Source organism: Protomyctophum bolini (genome assembly GCF_963924005.1).
Source record: "Protomyctophum bolini genome assembly, chromosome: 19".
Lineage (NCBI taxonomy): Eukaryota > Metazoa > Chordata > Actinopteri > Myctophiformes > Myctophidae > Protomyctophum > Protomyctophum bolini.
The window spans coordinates 24,763,332-24,776,924 of record NC_137880.1 but is presented as its reverse complement, the minus strand read 5'-3'; the positions used below and the strand labels follow the sequence as shown (position 1 = coordinate 24,776,924).

The following is a 13,593-nucleotide window of genomic DNA, read 5'->3' as shown; positions in this document are numbered from 1 at the left end:
CCTCTGCTGCTCTGGTCCACGCCGACCCAGCAGATGTGGCCTGTGATTTCTGCTCTGGAACCACATGCCACAAAGCCCTTATGTCTTGTCTGGTGTGTCTGGTTTCTTACTGTGAGACTCACATCCAGCCTCACTACAATGTTCCTGCTCTGAAGAAGCACAAGCTGGTCCCAGCCACGGCCCGACTGCAGGAGAAAATGTGCTCCAGTCATGACAGGCTGCTGGAGGTGTACTGTCGCACAGACCAGCAGTCTATCTGCTATCTGTGCATCATGGATGAACATAAGGGTCACGACACCGTGTCAGCTGCAGCAGAGATGACTGAGAAACAGGTAGGACCGCAATCACTTGTTCGACAAGATATTAGTTAATGTTTCAAAGATTATTATCATGAGGAAGCATTAATTCAAAGCAGAAATCAGGTTGTCTTTTATTGGGGTTAATTCATTATTTGATTGCCTTCTGTATAAACCCAAATAAATAAATCTGAACCTGACTTAGGCATTGATCTACAACAAGTAATAAAAAGTACCACAGAAGTACAGGCATTTTGGACCCAATGAAAAACAAAGAAGAATGATGTGACATTTCACTAATTATATTTCTTGTCATATTTTGGAGTTCTAGTTGACACTGTTGACTTCATATTATTTGTGGAAACTCTTCCAATTCAAACTTCTCACAGAAACAGCTGGTGTTGAGTCAGCAAAATGTCCACCTGAAGATACAGGAGAGAAATAAAGAACTTATAGACGTGAGACAGGCCATAGAGATCCTGAAGGTGAGCTTATAGTTCCTGATATTGTGTTATTCACTGTGGATAGAGATAAGGTGGTGATGCTATATTAATATTAATGAGACTACCAATTATTGGGTATTTATTGACAGAATTTTGTCCCTGCAAACTTCTGCACGTAAACTAATAATACAGAGACATTCATAATACTATTATTATTATTACCACCAGTAAGACGCCATACTGGCCATATATGGAGAGTGTCTTGAGTGTACAGGGTTTGATGAGGTCAGATCAACATAATGGAATGTCAGAACAGGAAGGATGGGTGTGGTAGGATCAACATATGGAATGTCAGAACAGGTCAGCTCCATATATGGAGATCTACGGGTTTGAGGTTTGAGGTCAGATGTAGATTTGCTGGCCGAATTATGCAGATCTAGGTGATGATCCAGTCGTCTCCATGTATGGTTATCCATGGTTATTCCTACACAAAGGTTAAATTCCCATTGACAATGAATGGATAATTTACGTCATATGTGTTCCTAGCAAATTTGTATTTTTGTTAAATTCCCATTGACAATGAATGGATAATTTACGTCATATGTGTTTCTAGCAAATTTGTATTTTTGTTAAATTCCCATTGACAATGAATGGAGAATGTACGTCATATGTGTCTGAGCAAATCGACATGTTACGTCATGATGATGTACGATGATAAGAGCGCCCCTCACTTCACTTTAAAATATTTGTAAAATATAATTAACAGTGTGTGTGTGTGTGTGTGTGTGTGTGTGTGTGTGTGTGTGTGTGTGTGTGTGTGTGTGTGTCATTGTGTCTCGTTGTGTTAACTAGACTTCTGCAAGAGAAGCCGTGGAGGCCAGTGACAATATCTTCTCTGAGATGATTGTCTCCATTATGAGGAGTCGCAGTGAGGTTAAAAAACTGATTTGGAACCAGGAGAAGAGTACTGTGGCTCAGGCTGAGGAACTCCTGAAGCAGCTGGAGGAGGAGATAGCTAAGCTGGAGAGGAGACATGCTGAGCTGGAGGAGCTGTCCAACACAGATGACATGATCTATTTCATTCAGGTTCCACAGACAACTTTCACTTTTCCAACATCATCAAATTTTATGATAAATTGAAACTAATTATGAAGGTTTGTTTTGAAAAATGTATGAGATAGATTATTATTGTTAGAATTATTATTGTTATTAGTGCTGGGTTTAGTAACTTTTCAACCTACCTTCATAAAACTGGTCCTCACTAATGTTCATTATTGAATACCACGATTTCTTTCTACTCAGTCTGTGTCTCATAGGAGGGCTGTGGGCAGTTCAGAAACCTGTCCACCAGTGACATCATCGAATGGGGATCCAAGCTAATAGAAACTGCAGGCTTTCTATTCCTGAAAAGTTGCAATGCGAAAATGGATACAAATCTAAATATCTTTCCGATTTCTTTTTGCCTATATGATGATGTCACGATGTCATGAACATTAGTGAGGACCAATATGAAGATAGGTTGAAAAGTGGTGAAGTGGTCCAATGAAACAAAAGGTCATAAGACACATTCAGACCCATATTATTGACATTCAACACGCACACATTTTAATCATTTATTTATGTCCACATAAGAGATACAAATACAAGGACACAAATATTTACAAGGTGCCGTACAGAATGCAATCAGCAAATCCCGAACAAATACCCACACACCCTTCAGGGGTACAAATAACAGCGTCTTCGCCATATTTGGCGGCTACCGATAGTGAAAGATATTGCACAGAATTTCGCAAGCACACACACACACACAGAAGGCGTTTTTAGAATCGGCCTCGGCTTGAAATGTGTTAACTAGCTGAGAAAACAAGAATACCAGTTTTAATCAAAGTACTAATCTATTGATTTGGATTTTGTTCTTCCATCCCTGTCTACTGGTCTGTGTCTCTGCTTTTCTTTGTCCAGAGTTACCAGTCTCTCAACAATTCCAGTGGGTCTCCAGTCTTACCCAGTGTTGTTGTACATCCGCCACGTTCCTTCACGTATGTGCAGGGTGCTGTGTCTGGTCTGAGAGACAAACTAGACAACATCCTGAAGACAACTTGCCAAGAGATAGAGAGAGGTGAGATTAATATTTTCCATGTATGTTTGGTCAACGAGCCATCGTAGTAAACAGTAGATTGGGAAAGTCAGAAGACAATTTCTTTGCTGCCAAAGCGATATTTGAAATAGAGTAGATTAATGGAACACACATGGGCACGTTGGTGGTTAAACCAAATGTTTTTAACACTTTGACTTCTATTCAGGAGTTGCTCGAGTTAATTAATTATAGAACACTTTCCCTGCGATTAGCGAGTTGCCCGAGTTATGTTTTCATTGTTTAATCCACGTTTTAATCAGTTTTAAGTCATACGGGCAATCCACCGGACAGAATGGGATATGAGATGACGTCAATGTTCTCCGCCCTATCATTTAGGTGATTTTAGCTGACGAGATTGAAAATCTTAAAACGTGAATAACTCTTGGTCTAAATCATTCCATCCAATTCAGCCACATCCGGGATAACATCCGGTCCGTCGCTAAAAGTGCTCCACTGCTATAAATCGCTGGGCGCTATGATTTAATGGATTAAATAACCCCAGGCGTTTGGGGTGTTAACCAAACTACCTTAGCGTAAACTCTAAATGTCATTTCACATATGGATGAGTGGACAATAAGCTGTAGGAGAAATATGTATTATTTATGCTGTTCGTGAACTACAGCTCAGCATTCAACACCGTTGTCCCAGCAACGCTTGACACAAAGCTCTGAGATATAGCTACACCCACGCATGTGCGACTGGATACAATACTCAATGTCAAACCGTCAGGTGGTGGGACAAGAGAAAGCGATCGATTAGGTTGTGTTATGGCCTGATACGGAAACTGTGCTGCCAGAGAAAAGAAAAACCTACATTGAGTGGTGCGGTTGGTGGCAGGGCACATAATGGGAGGCAAGCTCCCCATGGTCCATGAACTATACAGTACAAGAAGTGGTGTGTAGTCAAAGCCCAGTGCATCATCAAGGACAGGCACCACCCCAGCCACAAACTGTTCAAACCCCTACAACGACCACGGCTGGGAAAGGAATCCTACCGCTGCAGTATCAAGGCCAACACCACCAGGTTCATGAACATCTTCCACCCGGCTACCGTCAGGCTGCTGAACAAGGCATGATCACGGCCTGTCATCACAGGCTGGTCTTGGACTTTTTCTCTTTCTCTTAGACCCACCTGTAGATTATACCATGCAGGGACAGTGACTTTTTTTGTTCTCCCTAAATGTACCTGCATCTTAATCCCATGTAAACGTGCTGATTTTTTTCTCGCACCTTAACTAACGTCCATAGCATAACATGTAGGCTACAGCTACAGTAGATATCTGCTCTCACCCTCTATCCCCCCTTCTTCTTCATACCATGTAAATGTAATGTAAATAACAAAAATGATGGAGCTTACACAGAAACTTAATTTCACTCACTGTTTTACGTAATGTGACAAAGTGCCAGTGGTTACTGTGCACCAGTTGTGTAGTATTGTGTACTATTACGGGCAGCATTGGCTCAGGGTAGAGTAGCCGGTAGAACAGCAGGATGGGAAAACCGTGAGGTTCCCAGGCTCCCTCAAAGTTATTGTCAAAGTGTCCTTGAGCAAGACAGCAGGTTGGTGCCTCGCATGTTTTCCACCGCCATCGGTGTGTGAATTGGTGAATGTAATGCACAATCTATGCACCATTTAACATTTTACATACCAGTAGTGTAATATTATGTGTTATTGTATATTTTCAGTCTTTGGTACCAATGCCAGAAGTGGAGGTCTGTTTGGAAACACCAACACCACCTCCAGCCTGTTTGGTGGAACCTGCATTTCTCTTTTTAGCGTGTCTGGTTTATCCTCCACCCAACAACCTGGCACCACCCTCAAATTCAACGTAAGTAGCCCCTCCACTCTCACCCTTCATGTATTGTATATGTGATTGTGTAGTTTTTGACCTAGCTGTGGCCGTGATATTAGATGGGGTTGCTATTTTTTCATTCGAAAGTATTTTATCTTGTATGGGAATGCTGTAATTGACAAAGCAGAGGAAGCCTGTGCTTCCTAAAGCATATTGTTTGTATTTTATTTGTAAATGGCAGATTGTGAGAGATTATGTTTTTGCCCCTATTTGAGGAGAGCACATTTCAGAGATTTAGGTATGGTTTTAGGTGGTGTACCTGGTCACTGACTGACTGACTATAGCATTATATAGATATTATTGAAGGACTCCCATCTTAACAAAAAGTATTTGTGATGAGACAAGCTATTTGTAAAAGTCACAGGGTTACATTATATGGACATGCACCCCTCTAGCCTCCTACAGCTAGTCAAATGTATCTGTTATGTTAACAAATGATCTATTTCAGTAAAATAAGCAATTTTGAGGTACAAAATTACACAATGAGTAAATTAGATTGAATTACTTTCCAATTCCAAACAAAATGTAATTTGTATGATCAATAATTAAAGCCTCTCTTGGCTGCTCTAACAATACATGCCTAGGCTGTGTCAGGAGTCAGGACGTCTTGATTATGCTATTTTTAACAAACACATCACAAACACGCATTTACGTTTGTTTAAACACTGCCAAAACATATTGAATCTGGTCAAAATATAAGATTACATACAAGATTTATTTTATTAATTAGCTGATAATGATGCAATCTGCACGATGCCGCACTTATTCTGCCTACGGTATATTATGGAATTGCCATGCCAATGCCACAGAAAATACCCATCTAATCTAATTTATCTATCAAGGAGTTGCGTCTTGATGACTACCAGGCTGGCAGAAAAGGCCTGTCAAAACCTCCTGGTAAGTCTGTTTTTGTTTGTACTGTATGTCCAGACATGTTTTTCCATGTACATGACTACACACTTTGCAGAAATGTACTGGACAGTGACGTCAGAGTCAGAGTCCCAAATATATTATTGTGTTGTTCAAAATATAACAACATGAAAACACTTCTATTGTGTCAGGTTGTGGTTCACATCAACTACTTGAAGTTAGGTTTATATTTATATACATGTGATATGTAGATAAGTTACAAACTGAACCCCCCTTCTTCTTCATACCTTTCTCTTATGTAAATAATAAAAACGATGGGGCTTAATTTCACTCACTGTTTTACACCTGTAAACCTGTAATGTGACAATAAATTGCCAGTGGTGTATTACTTTTGTTACTGTGCACCAGTTGTATAGTATTGTGTACCAGTAGTGTAATATTATGTATTATTGTATATTTTCAGTCTTTGGTACCAACGCCAGTAGTGGAAGTCTGTTTGGAAACACCACCACCCCCAGTAGTGGAAGTCTGTTTGGAAACACCACCACCATCAGTAGTGGAAGTCTGTTTGGATTTGGAAACACCACCACCACCAGTAGTGGAAGTCTATTTGGAAACACCACCACCACCAGTAGTGGAGGTCTGTTTGGAAACACCACCACCACCAGTAGTGGAGGTCTGTTTGGAAACACCACCACCACCAGTAGTGGAGGTCTGTTTGGAAACACCACCACCACCAGTAGTGGAAGTCTGTTTGGAAACACCACCACCCCCAGTAGTGGAGGTCTGTTTGGAAACACTACCACCCCCAGTAGTGGAAGTCTGTTTGGAAACACCACCACCCCCAGTAGTGGAAGTCTGTTTGGAAACACCACCACCACCAGTAGTGGAAGTCTGTTTGGAAACACCACCACCCCCAATAGTGGAAGTCTGTTTGGAAACACCACCACCCCCAATAGTGGAAGTCTGTTTGGAAACACCACCACCACCAGTAGTGGAGGTCTGTTTGGAAACACCACCACCACCAGTAGTGGAAGTCTGTTTGGAAACACCACCACCACCACCAGTAGTGGAAGTCTGTTTGGAAACACCACCACCCCCAGTAGTGGAAGTCTGTTTGGAAACACCACCACCCCCAGTAGTGGAAGTCTGTTTGGAAACACCACCACCCCCAGTAGTGGAAGTCTGTTTGGAAACACCACCACCCCCAATAGTGGAAGTCTGTTTGGAAACACCACCACCACCACCAGTAGTGGAAGTCTGTTTGGAAACACCACCACCCCCAATAGTGGAAGTCTGTTTGGAAACACCACCACCCCCAGTAGTGGAAGTCTGTTTGGAATCACCACCACCACCCCCAGTAGTGGAAGTCTGTTTGGAAACACCACCACCCCCAATAGTGGAAGTCTGTTTGGAAACACCACCACCCCCAATAGTGGAAGTCTGTTTGGAAACACCACCACCCCCAGTAGTGGAAGTCTGTTTGGATTTGGAAACACCACCACCACCAGTAGTGGAAGTCTGTTTGGAAACACCACCACCACCACCAGTAGTGGAAGTCTGTTTGGAAACACCACCACCACCACCAGTAGTGGAAGTCTGTTTGGAAACACCACCACCCCCAGTAGTGGAAGTCTGTTTGGATTTGGAAACACCACCACCACCAGTAGTGGAAGTCTGTTTGGAAACACCACCACCACCACCAGTAGTGGAAGTCTGTTTGGAAACACCACCACCACCACCAGTAGTGGAAGTCTGTTTGGAAACACCAACACCACCACCAGTAGTGGAAGTCTGTTTGGATTTGGAAACACCACCACCACCAGTAGTGGAAGTCTGTTTGGAAACACCACCACCCCCAGTAGTGGAAGTCTGTTTGGAAACACCAACACCACCAGTAGTGGAAGTCTGTTTGGAAACACCAACACCACCACCCCCAGTAGTGGAAGTCTGTTTGGAAACACCAACACCACCACCAGTAGTGGAGGTCTGTTTGGAAACACCACCAGCAGTAGTGGAGGTCTGTTTGGTCTGTTTGAGTGGAAGGAGGTGGGGAACCTCAAATTCCTGAAAAAAATAAAACTAAAAACTAATGTGGACACTGAAGATAGATCTCACGAGCTTGCGTTTGGCACAAATAGCCACCAGAAGATATTTGGATCACCTAAATCTTCCTTTGAGACAGAGGCATCTTCCAAATCCAAAGACTACGGGAATATTACCCATGCTTCGCAAGCAACACCTGCATTCAGAACCTCAGAGAAAGGTATCACTATCTATTCATGTTTGCCATGTTTTTTTGTTTTGCTTCTGAAGGTTGTTTACTTCTTGATTTGTGGGGGTATGTATTTGTACATCAAGTCACCTCACTACAGAAACAGGAGAAGAGGAGATAGACTCTACTTATGGAGAGCTCGTAGTGCAGAAGACATAAGACATCACTCTCCCCTCATGATTGAAATAATAATAAAATATTTTTGTATGCTTTGCTCAATAGTTTGACAGTAGGACAAAATTAGAGAGTTTCTATAACTAACTAACACTTGGTCCTGGATATACACAGAGAGTTGTTACACAACATGGTACTAGCACCTTAATTTATCCTATGTTATGGCCTAATGGCCCCTCCTACAGGCTCATCCCAAAGTTTGTTTTGCCCTTCATGTTTTTGTTGTTGTGTAGTGCCCCTACAGACCGAAGGAGGTAATGCTGGCTGTGAGTCAGACAGAGATGTGGAGGTGGTGTATGTAAAGAGCCCCACTGCTGAGCAGGCTTCCTTGGCCAGGAAGCTGCTGTTGCCCCACACCTTCTTCTGCTACAAGAACCAACCAGGCTACACCAGTGACTCCTGGACAGATGACGGTGAGACTGCAGCTACAAGTGAAACCTGCCACCTCTCTTTTTCCTTTTGGGGTTCTGGTTGCCATCTACAGTATAATCATACTATAATTCAGTCAATGTCTGTGTGTGTGTCTGTCTGTGTGTGTGTCAGAAACAGCGCGTTCTCTCATCATTGCCTGCACCAATCACTCCCACTTTTCACACAGGCATTGACCATATGAATATGGAGGTCTTAACAGAGCCCTTTTTTCGATTTGACACATTGATTAATAATGAAACGTATTAGTGAATTAAAACGCACCCGGGCGCAGTACCCCCCGTGACCACAAGAGGGGGGCAAATATCTCACAAAGGGTAAGGGCTAGTATACTAAATTTAGGACTGAGGCCGATTTTTGATATATTATATTAAAAAAAAATCGGCCTCAGTCCTAAATTTAAGCTGGGCTCACACTACAGTTTTTAAATATTAAATTATTTATGAAATCTGGTTGCATCACACACTACAGGATAATCTTATAAGATATCAATTATTATTGGAATATCTTAAACACGCAACATCGCTTCACGCCGTGTTTTGAACTTGTAGATCGGCTATTTTCACTACTTCACTGTAAATTAGATTTTTATTTTATTTATTCAAGACATTTCTTGGGAAAATCATTTCATTTGGTATTAATTAATGCAAACTTTTTGGGAATGTTTTTGGAAAATGTTTTCAATTAATAATTAAAAACAAAATGTAGGAAACAAAAAGATAAAGGGACCCATATAAATGTGTCCGTGACCCACAAATGGGTCCTGACAGTGTTTGTGAACCAGCTGTGCACTCCAGGCTTTCATTAAGATCATCATCTAATCTCACGTGATCAAATACAGAAGCAGTAGCAGACTGTCACATAACTCATAAAAGTTTATGATATACCAACAGGATATTCGAAAGGGTTCTCTGAGTCCTAGCAACAATAGAATTTAAATGTGCCTTTAAGCGGCCTAGTACCAAATGTCTCTAGAGAGAGGAGTTTGTTGATTGATACATTATTGATCCTCGAGGGGAAATTAAGCAAGGAAAACATTGTTTTCTGCACACAGAAGGGAAGCAGAACTTGTTGTGTATTTTCAGATGACTATGAGTCAGCAGTGACAGCCTTGAATGGAAAACTCTATGCTGATCCAACAGAGAAAAGGCCTGCAGCCTCTCAGAATGGTACTGTACATTATATCCTACTTTATCATCATGTATATTATTAGTGTTACTAATAGATATTGTATATCTGCTGTATTAATAGATAATAGATATTGTATATCTGCTGTATTTCTCAGATACAAGTGTCTCTATGACAAGGAATTTATATTCCAGAGCCTCCGCCAACATAGTGGGGGACATGGGGAGAGCAACGGACTTGAACTCATGCTTCCTTCATGCCCAAGTTGCTCCTTTACACCTGACAGGGGGGAGTTTCCCTGGTTGGACGTAGCGCGTGGAAGCATAAACATTTTCAGGTTTATGATCCGTTCGGGAGCGACTGATACCCAAGTCATGTTGTAGTCAAGTTTGTAGTATAGGCACCAGAGTGGGGGTCATTTGGGTCTGAATGTCCCCACACTATTGGGGGATGACTGGTCTAGTTATTTATTTGAGTGCCTGGTTTGTAGTCACTGGGCCGGAAACATCAAATCAGAATCTGAATTACCGCAAATTTCACCAAATTACCAGCGATAATTTTAGGGTGTATGAATCCAAGTACTTCTTGGGTATATCCATCTTTTATTCCAACTCATAGTGACTGACGAGACTAAAAACAAACAGGGGGTTTTGTGGTATGGTTAGGGTGACCAGATGTCCCCCTTTGCGTGGGACAGTCTCTCATTGCCAGGACTTTTCAGGCGTCTCACAAATTGAGACCATGTCCCACATTGTGACTAGCAGTGTTCAAATGCCCTATAGTCCCCTAATAGTTGGCTTTCTGTTGTAAAGCTCTCATTGCCCTTTTCCTGCAAAATGTAGCCCATTATTAAGTCTGTTAAAATAACATGAGAAATATCCCCTAGACTACGGTACCAAGTCAGCCATACTACCCATGACCAAAATTTGCATTTAAAACCAAATGTGAGATCAGAGGGGTTTAATAATAAAATGATAGGCATCATTAAGTCTATGGTCGAATATGATATCAACGCATTTGAGTAATAAGTTGCTAACGCCGCCCCGTCCCCCTGGTTCCACACAAATACTTCTGTCCCTCAAATTAACAGTTTGGATTTGATTCTGGTCATCCTAAAAGGGCATCAGCAGCTACAGAACAACAACAGGAAAGTGCTTGTCTTTGAAGTCTATGTAATAGTGGCTCTGCATTTGAGCTTGAAACAGAACCTGTATTCTCAGTTGAGATTCTGGTTGGTTTACATTACTGGTCAGTAGTCAGGCTGCATTCAGGTGTTAATGGAAATACCAAAATAAGTAAAGTCCAACAGGAAAGTGCTTGTCTTTGAAGTCTATGTAATAGTGGCTCTGCATTTGAGCTTGAAACAGAACCTGTATTCTCAGTTGAGATTCTGGTTGGTTTACATTACTGGTCAGTAGTCAGGCTGCATTCAGGTGTTAATGGAAATACCAAAATAAGTAAAGTCCATGAGCCAGAGCTCAAAAATTGGGCTCGTAATCTGAGCATTATATGAAAATATGCCAGAATCAAAAGTTTACATCAAAGGTTTTAAGTAATAAGTTGCTACTCCGCCCCTGTACGGTGTACCGTCCCGTCCCACACAAGTGATACTTCTGTCCCTCAAATGAACACTTTGGATCTAGTCACCCTAGGTATGGTGTAAGGGGCTAGTAAAAGAGTTGTCATTCTGCGGCAGTAGGCATAGTAGATATGTTTCGCAACTGTGTGTAATTGGGTTGAGTCTGCGCCATTTCTAATGATTTTTGTCTTCTGATATAACAATGTCCGGGGCCATTTCACATTTTCACTGCAACATAACGATCGGCTCTCCACCAAACAGACTACTTCAGACTAATACACACTGGCATTTGAATGAAGCCGGAACGACTCAGATCAGATCAGTCGGTTGGAAGGTGTAGAATAGAAGTAGCTTTCTGTGCACCAGAGAGCGGACGCCAACAGACGGCTACTATGGTGCTAAAAACAGCCCATGGCTAAGCTGATGTATTTTTCAACAACAAACATATGAACACATAGATGCTTAAATCATATGTAAGAAATTATAAACATAACTACTGCACTGCATGGTGCTTAGCACAAGGTTCTCTGTATTTAGACTATTTTGGTGTAGTATATATTTAGTGTTTAATGTTAATTAAAACAATAAACAATCCAGCTGATGATGGACAGTGAAACTGGACAATCTAAAGGATATGGCTTCATATCGTTTCGTTTGCAGACACAGAGTGTGCGAAGAAGGCCCTGGAACAGCTGAACGGCTTCGAGCTGGCCGGGCGGCCCATGAAGGTGGGCAACGTGACGGAGCATAGTGACGCCTCCACCGCCAGCTCCTTCCTGGACAACGACGAGCTGGAGAGGACTGGCACCACGGGCCCGGCTGACAGAGCAGAGGGAAGTAGGGAACAGGATTGAAGGTCCCCGCAGCGGCCCAACAGGCCTATCAGATGAGTGGCTCCATGCCATTTGGAGCCATGCCAGCTCAAGCAGCTGCTCCAAACTATGTCCAAGCCATGAATCTGCCAGCCTCTGGCCACGCACTGTCTGCAGCTGTTCAGCCTACAGTCAGAGGATCTACCTGGCTGGGATACTGACATCAAAGATGATTTATGTGGACAGGAACTCTGCCCAAGGGAATGTATATGTGAAATGTCCTTCAATACCAACAGCGATGGCCACTGTAAATGCACTTCATGGCCGCTGGTTTGCAGGGAAAATGATTACTGCTGCCTAAGTTCCCCTTACCACAACCTTTTCCGACTCTTAACGGCAAAGCAGCATTTAATGCCGTCAAGCCGATAAGTCATACTGTACTTACCTGTGCCAGGTATACCAGATCTAGTAGATTAATGTACATACATTTGTTTTCATACATTGAACTCTTTGAACAGTGGCTGTTGATCCTGTTGATCCTGTTGTGCTACAGAGACTTTAGGCAGGTTCTAAATTATATTTCAGTTTCAGTTTCATTTTTGGGGGATTTTGCAAGGCAGTTGCATTGAGTGAAAAGGAAGGCCCTGAAATGTGCCAAAAGCATTTGTTTTTTAATGGAATCTGTTCATAAAAAAGATCAAGATGCAAATAAAGCAAAAATATAAAATATTGTTCAATAAAGAACACTTTAAAACAAACTCCTGCCATCTGTTCTCTCCTATGAAACCTTGTACAGTATCCTACATCTCCACATGGTGTCACGGTAGCAGAATGACTAAACCCAAAATGCAGAGCTACAAGCAAAGTAGTGTCAAAAACTGTTATATTCAGGCAGAAGGCAGCTTAGCTTACAATCAAAAGCAAGCATTAACTCAGGGAAGCCCAAACTTTTCAAAAGTACAAATCCAAAAGGCAAAACTAAATCCAAAACTAAACTAAACTAAACACCAGGCAAAACACAGGAAGTCCAGAAAATGCAAAACCTTACAGAAACGAGAACGAGGATTTCCAGGTACAGCGGAACACCAAGATGAGCACCGGACAATGATTTATGTACTGACAGTTTGTGTGTGCAATGAGTCCAGTATTTATAGGAAGCAGGTTAATGGCAAAGGGTTCACACTCACAGGTGTGTAACGGGAAGCACTGCAGGGCTGATGAGAGAGTTGGAGACAGGTGTGCAGTGTGATGGAATGGAATGAGGGAATGTCCAGGGAGGAGACATGGTCTGTGGAGTGACAGACCATGACACATGGTCCATTGCAATTAGACATCAGCAACATTACAGAAAATATAATTGTCCTGGTGAAATTCACCTGTGTTTAGTGTCAGGGTTAAATTTAATCTGCTATGTAGGTTCAGTAGTAGATCATCAATACAGCATGGATTTGTGGACAAAATCGTATCCAATGACAACAAAATATTCTTTAGTTTTGGGTCTAAGATGCTAAATGTCATCAAATGGTGGTCCGTGGCTCAAATGCACAATACATAGCCTGTACAGTTAATGGATTGTCATGCTTTTATTGTATTAATTT

At 42.0% G+C, this 13,593-nt stretch overlaps 1 protein-coding gene across 1 annotated transcript; it reads left to right on the top strand.

Annotated features, from left to right (window-relative positions):
- Positions 1-8,212: 8,212 nt before the first annotated feature.
- On the top strand, positions 8,213-12,881 carry LOC308333910 (uncharacterized protein). Its single transcript, XM_080790433.1, has 3 exons — positions 8,213-8,460; positions 9,562-9,645; positions 11,844-12,881. Exons 1-3 carry the CDS (start codon positions 8,217-8,219, stop codon positions 12,035-12,037), a joined length of 522 nt encoding a protein of 173 aa, XP_080646559.1. The 5' UTR covers positions 8,213-8,216; the 3' UTR covers positions 12,038-12,881.
- The last annotated feature ends 712 nt before the right edge of the window (positions 12,882-13,593 follow it).